Source organism: Carassius auratus, unplaced genomic scaffold (assembly GCF_003368295.1).
Source record: "Carassius auratus strain Wakin unplaced genomic scaffold, ASM336829v1 scaf_tig00215914, whole genome shotgun sequence".
In the NCBI taxonomy this organism is placed as follows: Eukaryota; Metazoa; Chordata; class Actinopteri; order Cypriniformes; family Cyprinidae; genus Carassius; species Carassius auratus.
The window spans coordinates 44467-64996 of NW_020528308.1; the positions used below are offsets into that span (position 1 = coordinate 44467).

The window sequence follows — 20530 nt, forward strand, 5'->3', positions numbered from 1 at the left end:
TGGTTAAATGGAGTATTGTCTGCAGAGTCTACCAAGCTTTTGTTAAGCCAGAGAATAGTTTTGTTTTACAGTACTGATATTTATACTTATGCGTTTTACCACTTTCTACATAAAAACGATTACTACATTTGATCATTTTCTAACCTTGGTGTTACGTACTTGAAATTGTCTAGGGCATGTACCGCAACATTTATATATTAACGTACTGCTGAAGGTGGGGATATGGTGGAAGAACACATGACAGACTCTTTTAAAGGGAAAATTAGACTGGGCTTTATTCTCAACAAGCCAAAAGGCCACTGGACCCAGTCAAAACAACAATAATGTGCGCTTAATACAATGTGATATAAACAAAGACAAACAACAAACAAACAATAAATGGGAAAAGAACAAAAAGTGGCGCCTAAAGGAAAGAACAAAATATAACAAAAATATCCTTAATCTAAACCTAATCTAACCAAAACAAAAATGTAGAACACAAACCGAAATCTTCAGTGCATCCGGCACCCTAACTAAATTACCTATAAAACAGAAATACAAAGGATGGCGCTCACTCCTTACCTAGTGTGTCTAACAAATCATCGGCTACGGGTGCAGTGTATATCGCGATATACTAACCTGCGTTCTTTTCCCAGAATGACAGTTTTTAACAGATATCTCAAAGCGAATAAAAAGCTAGACACAAACTATTCTCGCCCATGTTAAGGCGTAACAAATACTTAGAAACACAAAGCACATAGCACACAACTTAATTGGCGGGCAGAAACAGTCAAAACCTCAGTTTACAGCAGATAAACTCATTCCGCTATAAAGCGCTCGATTTACCACAGAGAAGTTCACAGTGTGCTCCGGAGAGAAAGCATGAATGAACACATAACCCATTTTAACCAGCTGGGCAGCCTCCGATTGGCTCTGAAGCGGCGCCTTGATGATGACTGACGTCCAACTCGGCCAATCACAGCAACCTGTGAGCAGAGAGAGTAAACTAGAGACAGAGAAGATAATGAGCATAACAACCGACACGTGCTCAATACACCGGCGTGCACAGATCAATGAAAACAGAATACGCGTGGAGCGTAACACCTCCTCCCTTAAGAACCAACTATATGGCATAGATCAAACATATAGTTGTTCAAACAGTGATCAAATCCCGCAATAAGCAACTCTAGATAGTGCGTCAGCTATAACATTTTCGACGCCTTTCTTATGTTTGATTACCAGGTTATAACCCTGTACAATCAGAGACCAGCGCATCAACCGTTGATTCAGATTATACATACGTGACAGAAGAACTAGAGGGTTATGATCTGTAAACACCATGACTGGAATACTACTCGATCCGACATACACATCAAAATATTGAAGGGCCATTAAGAGTGCTAGTGCCTCCTTCTCGATCGTCGAATAATTCAACTGATGTCTGTTGAACTTCCTGGAAAAATAACAGATAGGATGATCAATACCATCTTTACCTTCCTGAATTAACACAGCTCCAGCACCAACGGCACTTGCGTCTACATCGAGTTTAAAAGCAGAATCACAGTCTGGTGCAGCTAAAACGGGTGCATTACAAAGAAGACCTTTGATCAAGTTGAAAGCATACTGACATTCATCAGACCATAAAAACTTTCGGGATGGACTAAGAAGTGAAGTCAGCGGGTGCGCAATCGTTGAAAAGTTTTTGCAGAAACCACGATAATAGCCAGCCATCCCTAAAAATCGACGGAGTTCACGTCGGGTGGTGGGAACAGGGAACTCGACTATAGCAGTAACTTTTGCTTCTACTGGACGCACTTGACCTTGACCGACTTCCTTCCCAAGATATGTGATAGTGGCCTGCCCAAATTCACATTTAGCTAGATTTAAGGTCAGCGATGCTTTCTCAAGACGCTCAAAAACAGTTCGCAGTGAAAACACATGTTCTGACCAGTCAGTAGAGTAAACCACTAGGTCATCTAGATATGCATTACACTTAGGCACCCCAGCCAACACAATATTGATGAGTCGTTGAAAAGTGGCTGGTACGTTGCGCATGCCGAAAGCCATCACGGAGTACTGAAGGAAACTATCAGGTGTTACAAATGCGGAGATGTCAGAAGCACGAGACGTAAGAGGAACTTGCCAGTAACCTTTTAACAGATCTAATTTACTGACATAACAAGCTGAACCAAGGTTATCAACACAATCTTCCATGCGCGGCAGTGGAAAACAATCCGGTACAGTTACGGCATTTACTTTTCGATAGTCAGTGCAAAATCGTGCAGTACCATCGCTCTTTGGCACCAATAAGCACGGAGAACTCCAGGGACTATAACTGGACTGAGCAAATCCATGCTCTAACAGATACTCAACCTCATTCCGCATCAGAGCTCTTTTTGCTGTATTCACGCGATACGCATGTTGTTTGATCGGATCAGTCATTTCTACAGCCGTGCAAGCTACTAAAACAGGAGATGACACAGGGACAGTAATTTCATCTGAAAGTAACACATTCTGGACAGTTTCTCTGTTGTGAAAAGTCTTTAACATATTCACATGACACACACGAGTCTTCCTCTTCCTATCAGGAGTTCCGATAACGTAATCTGTATTACTGATTTTTCTCACCACCTCATACGGTCCAGAAAATCGTGCGGATAAAGCAGACCCTACCATAGGCAGCAACACCAACACCTGATCGCCCTTGTTAAAGGTACGCTGTACAGATTTACGATCATAGCGACACTTCATTTTTTACTGAGCAACTTCAAGTGACTCCCTTGCCACTGAACAAGCTTTATGCAAGCGTTCACGGAACTTGATCACATAATCTATCACATTCACTTTAGGATTAGTCTCTAAAGACAAAAGATTCTCCTTGAGCATTTTCAAGGGTCCTCTGACAGTGTGTCCGAATACCAATTCAGCAGGACTGAATCCAAGGCTTTCCTGAACTGCTTCTCTGATCGCAAACAAAAGTAACGGTACACCCTCATCCCATTCCTTACCCGTATCCATGCAGTACTTTCTGAGCATTGCCTTCAGCGTTTGGTGGAAACGCTCAAGTGCCCCCTGGCTTTGAGCATGATAGGCACTTGCGACCCTGTGGGAAATATTTAAACTGGACAACACCTGAGAAAAGATCTTCGAAAGAAAATTAGTGCCTTGATCTGTCTGCACAATTTTCGGTAAACCAAACGTAGAAAAAAACTTCACCAGTGCTCTAGTTACAACAGGTGCTGTAATCTTCCTCAATGGAATTGCCTCCGGGAATCTAGTCGCAGTACACATTACAGTCAATAAAAACTGGTTACCGGTCTTAGACTTAGGCAAAGGGCCGACACAATCGACGATAACATGCTCAAATGGTTCCCCTATCACTGGAATAGGAACAAGTGGAGCACACGGAATGACTTGATTCGGTTTGCCGGTGATCTGACAGGTGTGGCAGGTGCGACAAAATTGTGTGACATCAGTTTTTAATCTAGGCCAAAATAAATGTCTCAAAATTTGGTGATAAGTTTTCTTAATTCCTAGATGTCCCGCCAAATCGTGATCATGAGCTAAAGATAGAACTTGCTGTCGGTAACAGGAAGGAATCACAATCTGATACACACTACCCCATTCAGAATCATCTGCAATATCATAGCGCCACTTACGCATCAATAAGTCGTTCTCCACATAATATGTAACTTTCCTCTCTTGAGCAGTCTTTGAAGAAACAGCAGCAACAAAACACTTTTGAAGACTTTTATCCTCCTTTTGGGCAGAAATAAGTCTCTCGCGTGTCACAGACAGATTTATATTTAAGGAACTCGGAACAAGGGATTTCTCTACAGCTTTACTCTCATCAGCTAAAACGTCACTGATAAAAACAGGTGCCATAAAAGATGTACCCAAATCATCCACTGCATTTATCTTACAAGCCTGAGCTCGCGTCACCACACAAACTGGAAAAGTGTCAGGATAAGAACTCAAAAGTTCATCAGGTTGATCTGATGCAACTGGATTATCAAAAACTTCCAACAAAGGCATGATTTTCCCACCAGCTAAATCATTGCCAAGGATAAATTCTACCCCATTCACAGGCAATCGTTCACGAACGGCTACTTTCACAAAACCTGTACACAGTTCTGATTCTAGGTGAATCTGATGCAATGGAACTTTAATGAGACCCATCTCTATGCCCTGTACTAGTACATTACTGCCACAGAAAGTATTTTCAGAAAACGGCAGTACTTCTGCACTAATAAAAGACTGCATTGCCCCAGTATCACGCAGCATTTTAACTCTTATCTGTTCCGCAGAATTCCCAGTAATGGAAATTAACCCTTCCATCAGAAAAGGTGCATAGCTAGAATCAGGCTTATCACTACGTTCGACTTTAACAGAATCCACCAGTTTCACAAATCCAGCACTCTTAGGTACAGAACTCGACTGTTTTCGTTTTAACACAAAACAATCAGCAATTAAATGCCCCGGTTTGTGGCAATAAAAACATTCCCGATCTTCCTTTGACTTCAAGTTAACTGATTTTGGTCGTGATGAACTACTCGAATTCACTTGAAGAGAAACCGTTTTCTCAGAATGTGCAGGAATAAACACATTTTTATGCATTAATGCAAATTCATCTGCCAGGACAGAAGCTTGAGACAAAGAAGTTACTTTCTGCTCATTTAAATAAACGACAACCCGCTCAGGTATACAATTTTTAAATTCTTCTAAAAGAACTAACTCTCGCATGGTTTTAAAATCATCTGCCTTACTCGAAATACACCACTTGTCAAATAAAATGCCTTTCTCCCGCGCAAATTCGACATATGTCTGACTGGAATGTTTCTTATGGCTTCTAAACCGTTGCCTATAGGCTTCTGGCACCAACTCATATGTACGCAAAATTGCAGCTTTCACTACCTCATAATTCACGCTATCCTCTACGGACAATGTAGCGCAAGCATCTTGAGCCTTACCAGTCAACTTGCACTGTAACAGCAAGGGCCAAACCTCTTTAGGCCAGTGAAGAGTTGATGCAATCCGCTCAAACACGCTAAAATAGGAGTCAACTTCTGTTTCACGAAACTGCGGTACAAGAGAAATATGTCTACTGACATCAAAATTGGTCCCCATCGAGCCAGCCCCCGTCGAAACATCAGCTGGCTGTAAGGGTTGCACAACTGGATCCGGTGTCACTTTAGCTGCACTCAATTCAAGCTCACACAGCTTAACCTGAGTCTCCGCCTCAATTTCGAGTCGGCGAACTTCAAGTCGAAACTCCATATCAGCCCGACGATCTTCTGGCCGTTCACGCGACTCCATTTGGACTCGTGCTAAGCCGACTTTAAGCCGCACATCACCTTCTCCAGACTCAGCAGAGCCCGGAGAAAAAGGCTCAAAGGGCGGCAGAGCGGCCTTGGCACCAGAATCCTCTACCTCAGCCATTCCACCTCGCTCTGCTTCGCCAGGGCGACCACCAACACCTCCAACTACTGCAGGCAACACTAAAACACCTAGCTCCACCAACTTTTGAGACACAGTATACTTAATCTCTCTTTTTAGCCGCTGCCTTGAAACAGCAATCTGATAATGAGCAGCAATACGCAGCAAGTCATCTTTTCTACTTTTATTTAACTGCTCAACTGTAGGTGCACTGACAAAAGTGTCTAAATCAAAATCAGCCATACTGAAACTAAGGTTTTAAACCCCACACACTAGTTACCACCTCACACAACACTAACTCTTCAAAAAAAACTGAACATGGATATTCCACCATCCACACCAGCAGTAATTAATATCTCTGGAAAATATATATAGAATTTAAAGATCTCGGACGAGCCCCCATTTAATGTTATTGGCATTCCATTACAATGAAATCATTTAGATTCCATGGCTGCAGATGCAGAGAACCTGGCTCTCACTTAGTCTTTTCACAGGTCACTCTTTTGGACACGGGCTATTATGAATGCAGTCTCTATCAAGCTGATGAATATATGGTCATTCTCCCATTTGAGTTCTAGGTAAGATTTGTCTCAATGCTCAGCAGACATCTTTAAGCTAGAATCAGGCTTGTATATTTTGCATCTACTGGTGGTGGTTCACTCTGTTTCTTCATACCTGTTGGTTCGATTTTACTTGGCCTGTTGTGGCCTTCACATTAAACAGACTATTTTGGCACTTTGCATAACTCTATGCTATGGTGGTCATCAGGTAAGCTTGTCCATTACTGTTTATGGAGTATGGCTTATCGTGGCCTTCCCATATAATAACCTATCTGGGACTTCACCTAACACTGAGTATCTCTTCTACTAATGGTCATGCTGATTTGGCTCATTTTCTATTTTGGGGGGATAGGTTTCCTCTGTGGGTTCCAGCAGTTAGATGGAGTTCTATCAAGCATATGCAGCACTCTAGCCTAAATAATATTTCTGTGTATATGTTCTTTCTTATGTTGCTGTTAGACCCCTAGCAGTAACTTACCTCTCTTACTCAATACAGTGGTTTGGAATTCTTGTAATCCGCCATCAAGCTGCTATGTACATGACCGTCCTCCTCATCTGAGTTCTGTCAAGATCAGACTGTAAACTATTTCACATAATACTCAAGGTACAGTATGATACTCTTAACAAACTACATGTGGTGGTTATTTCTCACATGTCCCTCATGTCTAGTCTATCATGGTTTTCAAATACAGTGGCCTATCGTGGTCATCTACACATGATGCTTTCACAACACATATTTTATAGAAACATACACAGGCTATCAATGTAATTGCAGCCCATTGGGCCTTCACTTTACATGGGCTACTGAGGCTTCACATTACTCACTCGATTGCAGCTTTTGCTCATTTTGGCCTATTGTGGCCTTCAGGTAAATGACTATTTTTGTTTATGTAACTCTGCCTATCCTTGTCCTTCACAAAATTGGCCTGTAATGGCTTTCATTACATGAACTACACTGTCTTTGTGTTAAATGACATAATGTGGCATGTCATAAGATAGCTCATACAGTCATTCGTCTGTAAATATTTATGCATTTTTGTTTAAAATGTAATGCTTTAAGGTAAATTAAGCAAATACTGGTGGTGGTGTCACACCTATTCATTACATCTTCTCTTTCAACGCCTCTCGCGGCCTTCTGTCATGGATTTTGTGGCTATCCTCTCTATGGCGTTTTATAGCCTTTCTCTCATGACCTATCATGACCTTTCTTTCTGCAGCCTATCAAGGCCTTTCTCTCTGTGGCTGTTTCAGCTCTATTTAGTCACAGAAGCTGCAGTCTGTCATCTCAGTACACAGGCCACTACTGCTGTTGAACGTGGAGTTCAAACATCAGCCATTAAGTTACTGGGCAGATGGTCATCCTCCACATTTGAACCCTACATTAGACCTGAACCACAAACCGTCTCAAAGGTTCAACAAATAATTATCAAGCTGTCCTCAAGGTAATCTATATGCAATTACTGATGGTGTTGTAATACCTATTCATATTCTCCTAATAATTGTTGTAGTTTTCTATCAAAGGCTTATCCTAGCCTTTCTCTCTGATTCCCATTTTTTATGGCCTTCCTCTCTATTGCCTATCTATAGATTATTCTTGCTGAGGAATTTGAGATCAGTAGGAAGCTTCTTTGTGTTGTGTTTATTTATTTATTTTTTATTCAGGGAATCATGGTAGGTGTTTAGTTTTATGCAGTGCTCTGCTGGGGATGTAGAATCACTGTCGATGACAAAAATAGGATTAATAAATGGATTAGAAAGGCTGGAACGGTTATTGGCCTCAATCCTGATTCACTTGAGGTAATTGTGGAAAAGAGAACAAGGACAAATTTTAAATTATTTTGTCTTACAAAGGTCATCCACTACACTGTTTTTTAGCGCAGATGGGAGTTTTACTTACTCAAACATGTTCTGAGGGCAGAAAGGAAAATGATTGGTTTACAGATTCAACCAATGAAATTGAAGCAGAGGCGGGATCAAGTTTTTTTTTTTTGGCGGGATTCTAGATACGTTATCGACTGTTGATAGATCGCGGGTTTTGTAGAGGTAAGTGAATTTACAATATATTTTGTTAAAATTCTGTGATAAACGGCCTCTAAAATGTACTAAGATAATTGGGGAATATTGAAAATGCACAGAACTATCATCGTCTAATATCGGATCATTTGTATTTTGATTCGACTGCTAACTCCACTGCACATAACTAATGGTCTAAATGGGGTTAAACAAGCTGTCTGTAAAGCCGACATATGCGAAGACAGAACGGAAATAATTTCATTTCGATGTTATTTTTGGTCAACTATGCTGCTCTTAAAGCAGGAGTTACACCGTGTGTACACCAGACGCAATCTTTTATCGCAGCGCGGCGACTCTACACTGAACGCAACAACACGACCGTTGCATAGCACGAGGACAGAAACAGTAACGTTATGGGGAATCCGTTTACGGTCGGGAATTTGAGTAGCTGCTCTCAGAGCTGCAGTACTCAATAGATTCATATTACTGTGTTATTTTAGTGTACTATGCTCAGGAACGTGCACACATAGACATCAAAGGGGGCTTGAGCACCTGCCCTTTTTATTCCTGGAGAGAAAGTGCCCTTTTTTCTGGGGTGCTTTTTTTTTTTTTTTTTTTTTAAATAATATATATTCCTGTTTGCGCACAGCTTCCCAGTCAAACAAATACATTTATTGAAGAATAGTATAAATATCAGGTCAGGAGCGCTCATTGACTACCAAACATAGCAAACATGCTATAGTGAAATAACAGAACCCATTCTACATCGGACATCAACAAAGCCATGTAATAAAATAAGTTAATAAAATAAGAACGTCCCCAGTTAGTTAATGACTTGCATCAAGAGTCTTTCCCCCTGAAATTTAGAAATCTAAATTGGTGAATCTAGAAGAAATCTACAGATGCAAACAAATGGAGGATAGGGTACACTCTAAAAAATGTAGTAAATCTGAGTAACTGCATCTGTACATTAATAAATAAAACTGAGTAGAAATAAGTTAACATTAAAAATAACAATATTTATAAATTAACTTTTTAATTATGAACTTTTTATTATTTCCTCTAAACCTTTAAAATAGTATTCCATACAACCACAAATACATACATGACATTGGCTTTTATTTAATTTAATTTAATTTTTACTCAATTATTTTGGTAAGTTTAATTCAAACAATCAAGTAAGATTTTCAGAGATTTTATTAAGTTAATTAAGTTAAATATTTACTAAGCCACAGAATATTTTTTGAGTGTGGTTTAAAACAAACTCCATCTAAATGTGGATTTTGAAGGTTTTATTTGATGATGGTGATGATACAGTCCTCCCTCAAATGTGAAACTAAGTCCTTGTCAGTCACCATCAGTTATTGTGTATGTGTACATGCATAGCAATAATAATATAAATGTATTTGATTAAAACATTAAGGCAATTCAGTATTCTGATGCTTAGTTGTGTGAAGCTAAAAAGTTATTTTGCTTGTGAAACAAAAAGTATTTAAACAATTAATTTTAATCATGCTTGCAGTGCAGGGCCAGGCAGGCAGCATAATGCAAAGTTAACAAAATAGCAGCAACAACCCTCTTCAGTTTAGAGTGAATATTTGTGTTGATTTAAAAGTGTTATGTGTTCTGATAAAACCAAAATAACTAAAATGATTTAGTGCCTTGTGCAAAAAAAATAAATAAATAAACAAATTATTAGTAAAACACACCCCTCTGCTTGATGCAGTTATTTTGGTTATTCTAAATATATACTTGAAGCTAGTAGCATAGAAAATGTTTTCAAAACATGCACATTGTGGGATGGTTTCCTTTGCTGCTCTATAAACCTAGTGAATACTAAGAAGACCATGGTTTCTGTGTGAACTGATTATTTTGTAGACATCTTTTGAAAATTAGAGTTTGAGGAACATAAAATTAATTAACTTTTTTAAATTATTTTTTTTTTAAAAAGGAAGTCAGTGTTGCGTTAATATATATACTTTTTTGTTTAAAAAAACAAAAAGAAATACGTAATTATGAGAAGATCCTTTATTTCACTTGAGCCCCTGCCCCTCAAAATGTCTGTGCACGTCCCTGACTATGCTGCTCTCAGGGCTGCAGTACTCAATAGATTCATATTACTGTGTTATTTTAGTGTACTATATGCTGCTCTCAGGGCTGCAGTACTCAATAGATTCATATTACTGTGTTATTTTAGTGTACTATATGCTGCTCTCAGGGCTGCAGTACTCAATAGATTCATATTACTGTGTTATTTTAGTGTACTATATGCCGCTCTCAGGGCTGCAGTACTCAATAGATTCATTTTACTGTGTTATTTTTAGTGTACTATATGCTGCTCTCAGAGCTGCAGTTCTCAATAGATTCATATTACTGTGTTATTTTAGTGTACTATGCTGCTCTCAGGGCTGCAGTACTCAATAGATTCATATTACTGTGTTATTTTAGTGTACTATATGCTGCTCTCAGGGCTGCAGTACTCAATAGATTCATATTACTGTGTTATTTTAGTGTACTATGCTGCTCTCAGGGCTGCAGTACTCAATAGATTCATATTACTGTGTTATTTTAGTGTACTATGCTGCTCTCAGGGCTGCAGTACTCAATAGATTCATATTACTGTGTTATTTTAGTGTACTATATGCTGCTCTCAGGGCTGCAGTACTCAATAGATTCATATTACTGTGTTATTTTAGTGTACTATGCTGCTCTCAGGGCTGCAGTACTCAATAGATTCATATTACTGTGTTATTTTAGTGTACTATATGCTGCTCTCAGGGCTGCAGTACTCAATAGATTCATATTACTGTGTTATTTTAGTGTACTATATGCTGCTCTCAGAGCTGCAGTACTCAATAGATTCATATTACTGTGTTATTTTAGTGTACTATCTATGCTGCTCTCAGGGCTGCAGTACCCAATAGATTCATATTACTGTGTTATTTTAGTGTACTATGCTGCTCTCAGAGCTGCAGTACTCAATAGATTCATATTACTGTGTTATTTTAGTGTACTATATGCTGCTCTCAGAGCTGCAGTACTCAATAGATTCATATTACTGTGTTATTTTAGTGTACTATCTATGCTGCTCTCAGGGCTGCAGTACCCAATAGATTCATATTACTGTGTTATTTTAGTGTACTATGCTGCTCTCAGAGCTGCAGTTCTCAATAGATTCATATTACTGTGTTATTTTAGTGTACTATCTATGCTGCTCTCAGGGCTGCAGTACTCAATAGATTCATATTACTGTGTTATTTTAGTGTACTATATGCTGCTCTCAGAGCTGCAGTACTCAATAGATTCATATTACTGTGTTATTTTAGTGTACTATATGCTGCTCTCAGGGCTGCAGTACTCAATAGATTCATATTACTGTGTTATTTTAGTGTACTATGCTGCTCTCAGAGCTGCAGAACTCAATAGATTCATATTACTGTTATTTTAGTGTACTATGCTGCTCTCAGAGCTGCAGTTCTCAATAGATTCATATTACTGTGTTATTTTAGTGTACTATATGCTGCTCTCAGAGCTGCAGTTCTCAATAGATTCATATTACTGTGTTATTTTAGTGTACTATCTATGCTGCTCTCAGAGCTGCAGTACTCAATAGATTCATATTACTGTGTTATTTTAGTGTACTATATGCTGCTCTCAGAGCTGCAGTACTCAATAGATTCATATTACTGTGTTATTTTAGTGTACTATATGCTGCTCTCAGAGCTGCAGTTCTCAATAGATTCATATTACTGTGTTATTTTAGTGTACTATGCTGCTCTCAGAGCTGCAGAACTCAATAGATTCATATTACTGTGTTATTTTAGTGTACTATGCTGCTCTCAGAGCTGCAGTTCTCAATAGATTCATATTACTGTGTTATTTTAGTGTACTATATGCTGCTCTCAGAGCTGCAGTACTCAATAGATTCATATTACTGTGTTATTTTAGTGTACTATGCTGCTCTCAGGGCTGCAGTACTCAATAGATTCATATTACTGTGTTATTTTAGTGTACTATATGCTGCTCTCAGGGCTGCAGTACTCAATAGATTCATATTACTGTGTTATTTTAGTGTACTATGCTGCTCTCAGGGCTGCAGTACTCAATAGATTCATATTACTGTCTTATTTTAGTGTACTATGCTGCTCTCAGAGCTGCAGTTCTCAATAGATTGATATTACTGTGTTATTTTAGTGTACTATGCTGCTCTCAGAGCTGCAGTACTCAATAGATTCATATTACTGTGTTATTTTAGTGTACTATGCTGCTCTCAGGGCTGCAGTACTCAATAGATTCATATTACTGTGTTATTTTAGTGTACTATATGCTGCTCTCAGAGCTGCAGTACTCAATAGATTCATATTACTGTGTTATTTTAGTGTACTATGCTGCTCTCAGGGCTGCAGTACTTAATAGATTCATATGACTGTTATTTTAGTGTACTATATGCTGCTCTCAGGGCTGCAGTACTCAATAGATTCATATTACTGTGTTATTTTAGTGTACTATCTATGCTGCTCTCAGGGCTGCAGTACTCAATAGATTCATATTACTGTGTTATTTTAGTGTACTATATGCTGCTCTCAGGGCTGCAGTACTCAATAGATTCATATTACTGTGTTATTTTAGTGTACTATATGCTGCTCTCAGGGCTGCAGTACTCAATAGATTCATATTACTGTGTTATTTTAGTGTACTATATACTGCTCTCAGAGCTGCAGTACTCAATAGATTCATATTACTGTGTTATTTTAGTGTACTATCTATGCTGCTCTCAGGGCTGCAGTACTCAATAGATTCATATTACTGTTATTTTAGTGTACTATATGCTGCTCTCAGAGCTGCAGTACTCAATAGATTCATATTACTGTGTTATTTTAGTGTACTATGCTGCTCTCAGGGCTGCAGTACTCAATAGATTCATATTACTGTGTTATTTTAGTGTACTATGCTGCTCTCAGGGCTGCAGTACTCAATAGATTCCTATTACTGTGTTATTTTAGTGTACTATGCTGCTCTCAGGGCTGCAGTACTCAATAGATTCATATTACTGTGTTATTTTAGTGTACTATATGCTGCTCTCAGGGCTGCAGTACTCAATAGATTCATATTACTGTGTTATTTTAGTGTACTATATGCTGCTCTCAGAGCTGCAGTACTCAATAGATTCATATTACTGTGTTATTTCAGTGTACTATCTATGCTGCTCTCAGGGCTGCAGTACCCAATAGATTCATATTACTGTGTTATTTTAGTGTACTATATGCTGCTCTCAGGGCTGCAGTACTCAATAGATTCATATTACTGTGTTATTTTAGTGTACTATGCTGCTCTCAGGGCTGCAGTACTCAATAGATTCATATTACTGTGTTATTTTAGTGTACTATCTATGCTGCTCTCAGGGCTGCAGTACTCAATAGATTCATATTACTGTTATTTTAGTGTACTATGCTGCTCTCAGAGCTGCAGTACTCAATAGATTCATATTACTGTGTTATTTTAGTGTACTATATGCTGCTCTCAGAGCTGCAGTACTCAATAGATTCATATTACTGTGTTATTTTAGTGTACTATCTATGCTGCTCTCAGAGCTGCAGTACTCAATAGATTCATATTACTGTGTTATTTTAGTGTACTATATGCTGCTCTCAGGGCTGCAGTACTCAATAGATTCATATTACTGTGTTATTTTAGTGTACTATGCTGCTCTCAGGGCTGCAGTACTCAATAGATTCATATTACTGTGTTATTTTAGTGTACTATATGCTGCTCTCAGGGCTGCAGTACTCAATAGATTCATATTACTGTGTTATTTTAGTGTACTATATGCTGCTCTCAGGGCTGCAGTACTCAATAGATTCATATTACTGTGTTATTTTAGTGTACTATGCTGCTCTCAGGGCTGCAGTACTCAATAGATTCATATTACTGTGTTATTTTAGTGTACTATATGCTGCTCTCAGGGCTGCAGTACTCAATAGATTCATATTACTGTGTTATTTTAGTGTACTATATGCTGCTCTCAGGGCTGCAGTACTCAATAGATTCATATTACTGTGTTATTTTAGTGTACTATGCTGCTCTCAGGGCTGCAGTACTCAATAGATTCATATTACTGTGTTATTTTAGTGTACTATATGCTGCTCTCAGGGCTGCAGTACTCAATAGATTCATATTACTGTGTTATTTTAGTGTACTATATGCTGCTCTCAGAGCTGCAGTACTCAATAGATTCATATTACTGTGTTATTTTAGTGTACTATCTATGCTGCTCTCAGGGCTGCAGTACCCAATAGATTCATATTACTGTGTTATTTTAGTGTACTATATGCTGCTCTCAGGGCTGCAGTACTCAATAGATTCATATTACTGTGTTATTTTAGTGTACTATGCTGCTCTCAGGGCTGCAGTACTCAATAGATTCATATTACTGTGTTATTTTAGTGTACTATGCTGCTCTCAGGGCTGCAGTACTCAATAGATTCATATTACTGTGTTATTTTAGTGTACTATGCTGCTCTCAGGGCTGCAGTACTCAATAGATTCATATTACTGTGTTATTTTAGTGTACTATGCTGCTCTCAGGGCTGCAGTACTCAATAGATTCATATTACTGTCTTATTTTAGTGTACTATGCTGCTCTCAGGGCTGCAGTACTCAATAGATTCATATTACTGTGTTATTTTAGTGTACTATGCTGCTCTCAGGGCTGCAGTACTCAATAGATTCATATTACTGTGTTATTTTAGTGTACTATATGCTGCTCTCAGAGCTGCAGTACTCAATAGATTCATATTACTGTGTTATTTTAGTGTACTATCTATGCTGCTCTCAGGGCTGCAGTACCCAATAGATTCATATTACTGTGTTATTTTAGTGTACTATATGCTGCTCTCAGGGCTGCAGTACTCAATAGATTCATATTACTGTGTTATTTTAGTGTACTATGCTGCTCTCAGGGCTGCAGTACTCAATAGATTCATATTACTGTGTTATTTTAGTGTACTATGCTGCTATCAGGGCTGCAGTACTCAATAGATTCATATTACTGTGTTATTTTAGTGTACTATGCTGCTCTCAGGGCTGCAGTACTCAATAGATTCATATTACTGTGTTATTTTAGTGTACTATGCTGCTCTCAGGGCTGCAGTACTCAATAGATTCATATTACTGTGTTATTTTAGTGTACTATGCTGCTCTCAGGGCTGCAGTACTCAATAGATTCATATTACTGTGTTATTTTAGTGTACTATATGCTGCTCTCAGAGCTGCAGTACTCAATAGATTCATATTACTGTGTTATTTTAGTGTACTATGCTGCTCTCAGGGCTGCAGTACTCAATAGATTCATATTACTGTGTTATTTTAGTGTACTATGCTGCTCTCAGGGCTGCAGTACTCAATAGATTCATATTACTGTGTTATTTTAGTGTACTATATGCTGCTCTCAGAGCTGCAGTACTCAATAGATTCATATTACTGTGTTATTTTAGTGTACTATGCTGCTCTCAGGGCTGCAGTACTCAATAGATTCATATTACTGTGTTATTTTAGTGTACTATATGCTGCTCTCAGGGCTGCAGTACTCAATAGATTCATATTACTGTGTTATTTTAGTGTACTATATGCTGCTCTCAGGGCTGCAGTACTCAATAGATTCATATTACTGTGTTATTTTAGTGTACTATATGCTGCTCTCAGAGCTGCAGTACTCAATAGATTCATATTACTGTGTTATTTTAGTGTACTATGCTGCTCTCAGGGCTGCAGTACTCAATAGATTCATATTACTGTGTTATTTTAGTGTACTATATGCTGCTCTCAGAGCTGCAGTACTCAATAGATAACTTTTACTGTGTTATTTTAGTCTACTATATGCTGCACAGACGAGGCTTATGCCTATATTAAGACTATTTTATACTGCTTCAGGTACCACTTCAGAGTAGCACAATACCTGCGTGACTTATCATAGACATGTTGCTCTTGAAGCACGAGAGCTTATTTTATTAGGACCTGAGCACTGATGGTGTAAGGACCCTATTGTAATTGCTCAGTAAATTATTCTTGTTCTCTGAAATCATTTTAGAGGGCCTAAACATTCTCGAAAACTCATGAAACTTTGCACACGTATCAGAAGTGGTGGAAATGTATGTCTCATTTGGGATTCACAATTAGGTGTGGCAAAATGGCTTGATAGCGGCACCTTCAAAATGTCAATTAAGCACAGTTTGTGCTACGTTTAATGTACAAGTATGAAATTCGGTTGCCCACCGGTTTTCCTAAAGCCACTGGGTGCAAAGGCACTTTCATCACTGCTTGCAGCTTTAATTTTATCCTAATATTTGATGCTTTAAAATTGGTGCCATTGTTCTCCATTGGTAATGCTAATGTTTCCAATGTTTTATTATCAGCTTATTCCTCTGCTTTCAAGGAGCATTTCTTTCTGAGAAAAATGAATGGTAAGTATGTGTTTTTTTTTTTTTTTTGTAATGTACTTTAGCTAGGCTACCTGAACAACAATGTATTTTAATAAACAATAAAGGGAAAAGGGTGTAGTCTAAGACTACAAGAGTACTTTATAGGCCTGTATTTTCTGTAGAAAATGTTATTCTGTGATCTTTGCACATTATTTCAACACTAAAATATAGAATATTAAAACAATAGTTTAAAAACATTTAAATAAGGGGAAAATAATCATTTATGCAGTCTTACAAATTATGAAGTCTGGAGGACTGCATGGAAGAGGCATCGGAAGGATTGGACCCTATCCACTTTACATGGAGAGTTTTGAATCCCTCATAGAAAACAACGAAGTATCTGATGAGGTACCATTCTCTTGTATTTTATAATTCAACTTGTGTGTAAGAAATGTTTTAAAGAGAAAGTTCACCCTCAAGCTGCACGATTCTGCTCTCTGTTGAACTATATGCTGCTCTCAGGGCTGCAGTTCTCAATACATTCATTTTACTGTGTTATTTTAGTGTACTATATGCTGCTCTCAGAGCTGCAGTACTCAATAGATTCATTTTACTGTGTTATTTTAGTGTACTATATGCTGCTCTCAGAGCTGCAGTTCTCAATAGATTCATATTACTGTGTTATTTTAGTGTACTATATGCTGCTCTCAGGGCTGCAGTACTCAATAGATTCATATTACTGTGTTATTTTAGTGTACTATATGCTGCTCTCAGAGCTGCAGTACTCAATAGATTCATTTTACTGTGTTATTTTAGTGTACTATATGCTGCTCTCAGAGCTGCAGTACTCAATAGATTCATATTACTGTGTTATTTTAGTGTACTATATGCTGCTCTCAGGGCTGCAGTACTCAATAGATTCATATTACTGTGTTATTTTAGTGTACTATGCTGCTCTCAGAGCTGCAGAACTCAATAGATTCATATTACTGTTATTTTAGTGTACTATGCTGCTCTCAGGGCTGCAGTACTCAATAGATTCATATTACTGTGTTATTTTAGTGTACTATATGCTGCTCTCAGGGCTGCAGTACTCAATAGATTCATATTACTGTGTTATTTTAGTGTACTATATGCTGCTCTCAGGGCTGCAGTACTCAATAGATTCATATTACTGTGTTATTTTAGTGTACTATGTGCTGCTCTCAGGGCTGCAGTACTCAATAGATTCATTTTACTGTGTTATTTTTAGTGTACTAGAGTACTATAAATTGATCTTGGAAAATATAACTGAATTAACTACCATAGAACTATCCCTTTTATGCATGTAAGTTAGTTTGGATAAAATCATTAGAAATATAAGTCTAAGGCTTTCAGAAGTTTTATTCTTTTCACAGTTCTCCTCAAAACACAAATTTTGAAAGCTTGAACTCAAAATTCTCAAAACAAGTTTGCTATCACTTTTACTATTTGTAATTTTGTGCTTTTTCTTTTTTTCCCTCTTTTTTTCTTTGGTTTATGTCTCCTTAGATAATGGATGCCTTGTTCCATCTGTTCAGCAGGGTAAGATGTTAACTAAACTAATTTGAACACTTTCTATATAAGGGGAAGACACCAGTCTAATCTAACACACCTGTGTATTTTATCATGTATTGTGAAAATGTCTTGACGTATTGTGATATATATTTTCGTTATGGCCCAACCCTGCCTAGGAGTATTTTCAATACAAGAATTATTGGAACAGTACCATTAACACTTGTGAATGAAGACATCAAAATGGTCATAAAATGATCGCTGGTATTGTTCGGATAATTAGTTTGCTTTTTTTCATGCACTTCGTTGACCTTGTGAAGTTGCACTTATTTTAAAAATGATTGTCAGTACCTTTCATTTTTTTGTTTAGAAGCGGCCAGATGTTTTGGCCATCAATAATCAGACCCTGGGTCACATTCTGGAGGGTGACACCCGGGCTAGGAGCAGTTATTTTACGAAGGTAAGAAGTACCCTGACAAAACTTGAAAAGCCAGTTCTTACCAGTGTTACAGGTATAACTAATATAGACAAATATTCATTGCTAGTCTCACAGAATAGTTTTTAATTTGCTCTTACTGAATTAAAGGTATTACATACATTTCATTTTACATTCATATTTTTACTTTCCTTTTAAGAAGAACATGTTTGAAAATAAAACAGAGGTTGTTGGTCCCTTTTTGGAGGACGGGAATCATTGGACTTTTTTTGTAAGTTACTAACCAAGTAACTATGTACATATTATAAACATGTCAAGCATATTGGCTCCCAGTGTAACATTTATTTATTTTTTTTCTAGCACTGCAGCATTGTTGACCGTGCAATTACATACCTTAATTCACTTGGGGAAACAGATGAACAATATAACAAAATAGCAGAAAACTGGAGGTACAGGCATTTTTTACCCCCAAAAAACAAAATTACATTTCTGTTTTTCTATGTAAACTTTATTTTACACATCTGCATTACATATTTTAATCTTTATCTACATTTCAGCACATTTGCTGCTTCAAAAGGCTACCAGGGGCCATGGAAAAGAGTACTCAGGAAACATAGCTTACAGCATGATAGCATTTCATGTGGTGTTTTCACAGCTGTGGTAAAATGCTTTTAATTTATTATTATTATTACTACTACTAAAAAATCATTGTCAGTTTTTTGGATCATGAAACTTTTGTCATTTGTAATGATATTGCATATATTTCATATGACTAATTGGTTTATTGGTTTTAGAAATTCTACAAAATTCCAGTTGATTATGGCATTGAACTAATCATTCTTTTTGGAACACCTTTAGTTTGCTGAGGCCATACTTGGAGGCTCAGGGGGATACCTTACGTGCTCTCCTATCCAGGAAGAGAGGGAGCGTCTGGGGACACTTCTCTTTCATTCACTTGGTAAGTACCATGCTCATGTATGAATTTAGAGTTCTCTTTCGAAAGGGAACTTCTACTCTGCGCTGACAGTGCTATGGGGAACGTCCTCTGTGACCCGTGCTCGAAATGCCAAAAATCACAACACTCCAATCCTATTGGCCGGCGACAGTCTATCACATCAAACGGCGCGAACCGTGACGTATAAAGGGAGCGCCTGGGGCAACAGACGAGATCCTTTTGTCTTTTCACGACTGTTTTTTGCTCGTGCCATTTTCACTCTGCCAAAAAATGTCTTCTAAATCGTTCAGGAAGTGTGCTGATCCTTGTCCCAGGTTTCTGACACTGGAGGACACACAAAACTTGTGTGTATCTTGTCTGGGCGAGGAGCACGCACGGTCAGTACTCGAGGGTGCTGCCTGTGCTAACTGTGAGCGTTTTCCCATGAAAACGCTCCGTTCTCGTTTGGCCCTCTTCTCGAGGTGCCGTCACCGCTGCCTGGTGGTTCCGGCCCCGAATGTGCTGAGGCTGAGCGGCGGCTGAAATCATGGGGCTCGCAGGTGGAGCTCGCTGAGGAATTTGAGAGGGGTGTCAATCTTTCTCAAGCCGAAGCGGCTGACGAGGATGCGCTTCTGGCGGATGATGGCGATGTGCTATCTTTGACATCCTCGGACCCAGGAGCGAGTGCTCTCTTGGCTCAAAGCCCCAGAGAACAGGAGATGGCCGAAGTGGGAGAAGTGGGCGAGCCCGCAGCTCCCGCTAGGCCACCCTGCGCTGCTTTTTTGGAGTTGCTGGAGGTTATGGAACTGCCCTGGGAGCGCGTGAGGAGGGAACCCGCTCGCAGCAGGTTAGACGATCATTTTCTCTCTACCGTTTGATGTGATAGGCTGTCGCCAGCCAATAGGATTGGAGTGTTGGGATTTTTGGCATTTCGAGCACGGGTCAAGGAGGGCGTTCCCTATAGCGCTGTCAGCACAGAGTCTCGTTCTCTGTTCTCAGGGAACCATGGTTACATACGTAACCTGAGACGTTCCTATTGGTTGTTTCCTGTCGATAGATTAATAATGCAGCAAATATGTTTCCTATGTGTTTCAGATAGGTCAGATATTTGTGGCATCTGTTTTCATAAAGTACCCAGGAAGAACAAGGCAAGTGATGCAAATGACAATTTAAATATTAGAAAATAAAGTTAGATTCTAAGCTTCAACTGATGTTTGACCAT

At 38.5% G+C, this 20530-nt stretch overlaps 1 protein-coding gene across 1 annotated transcript; it reads left to right on the forward strand.

Moving 5' to 3' along the window:
* The first annotated feature begins 7900 nt into the window (after positions 1–7900).
* Positions 7901–20495, forward strand: LOC113096421 (uncharacterized). The gene is made up of 10 exons (XM_026261805.1): positions 7901–8018; positions 16400–16447; positions 16695–16813; positions 17936–17968; positions 18309–18398; positions 18574–18645; positions 18735–18823; positions 18932–19034; positions 19233–19332; positions 20404–20495. Exons 2-10 carry the CDS (start codon positions 16441–16443, stop codon positions 20493–20495), a joined length of 705 nt encoding a protein of 234 aa, XP_026117590.1. The 5' UTR covers positions 7901–8018; positions 16400–16440.
* The last annotated feature ends 35 nt before the right edge of the window (positions 20496–20530 follow it).

Excerpts from the sequence above, each read along its gene's own strand:
- LOC113096421 (XM_026261805.1), top strand. Across the intron at positions 16,814-17,935 it reads ACAACGAAGTATCTGATGAG|ATAATGGATGCCTTGTTCCA; the intron begins GTACCATTCTCT and ends ATGTCTCCTTAG. Across the intron at positions 18,824-18,931 it reads AAAATAGCAGAAAACTGGAG|CACATTTGCTGCTTCAAAAG; the intron begins GTACAGGCATTT and ends TCTACATTTCAG.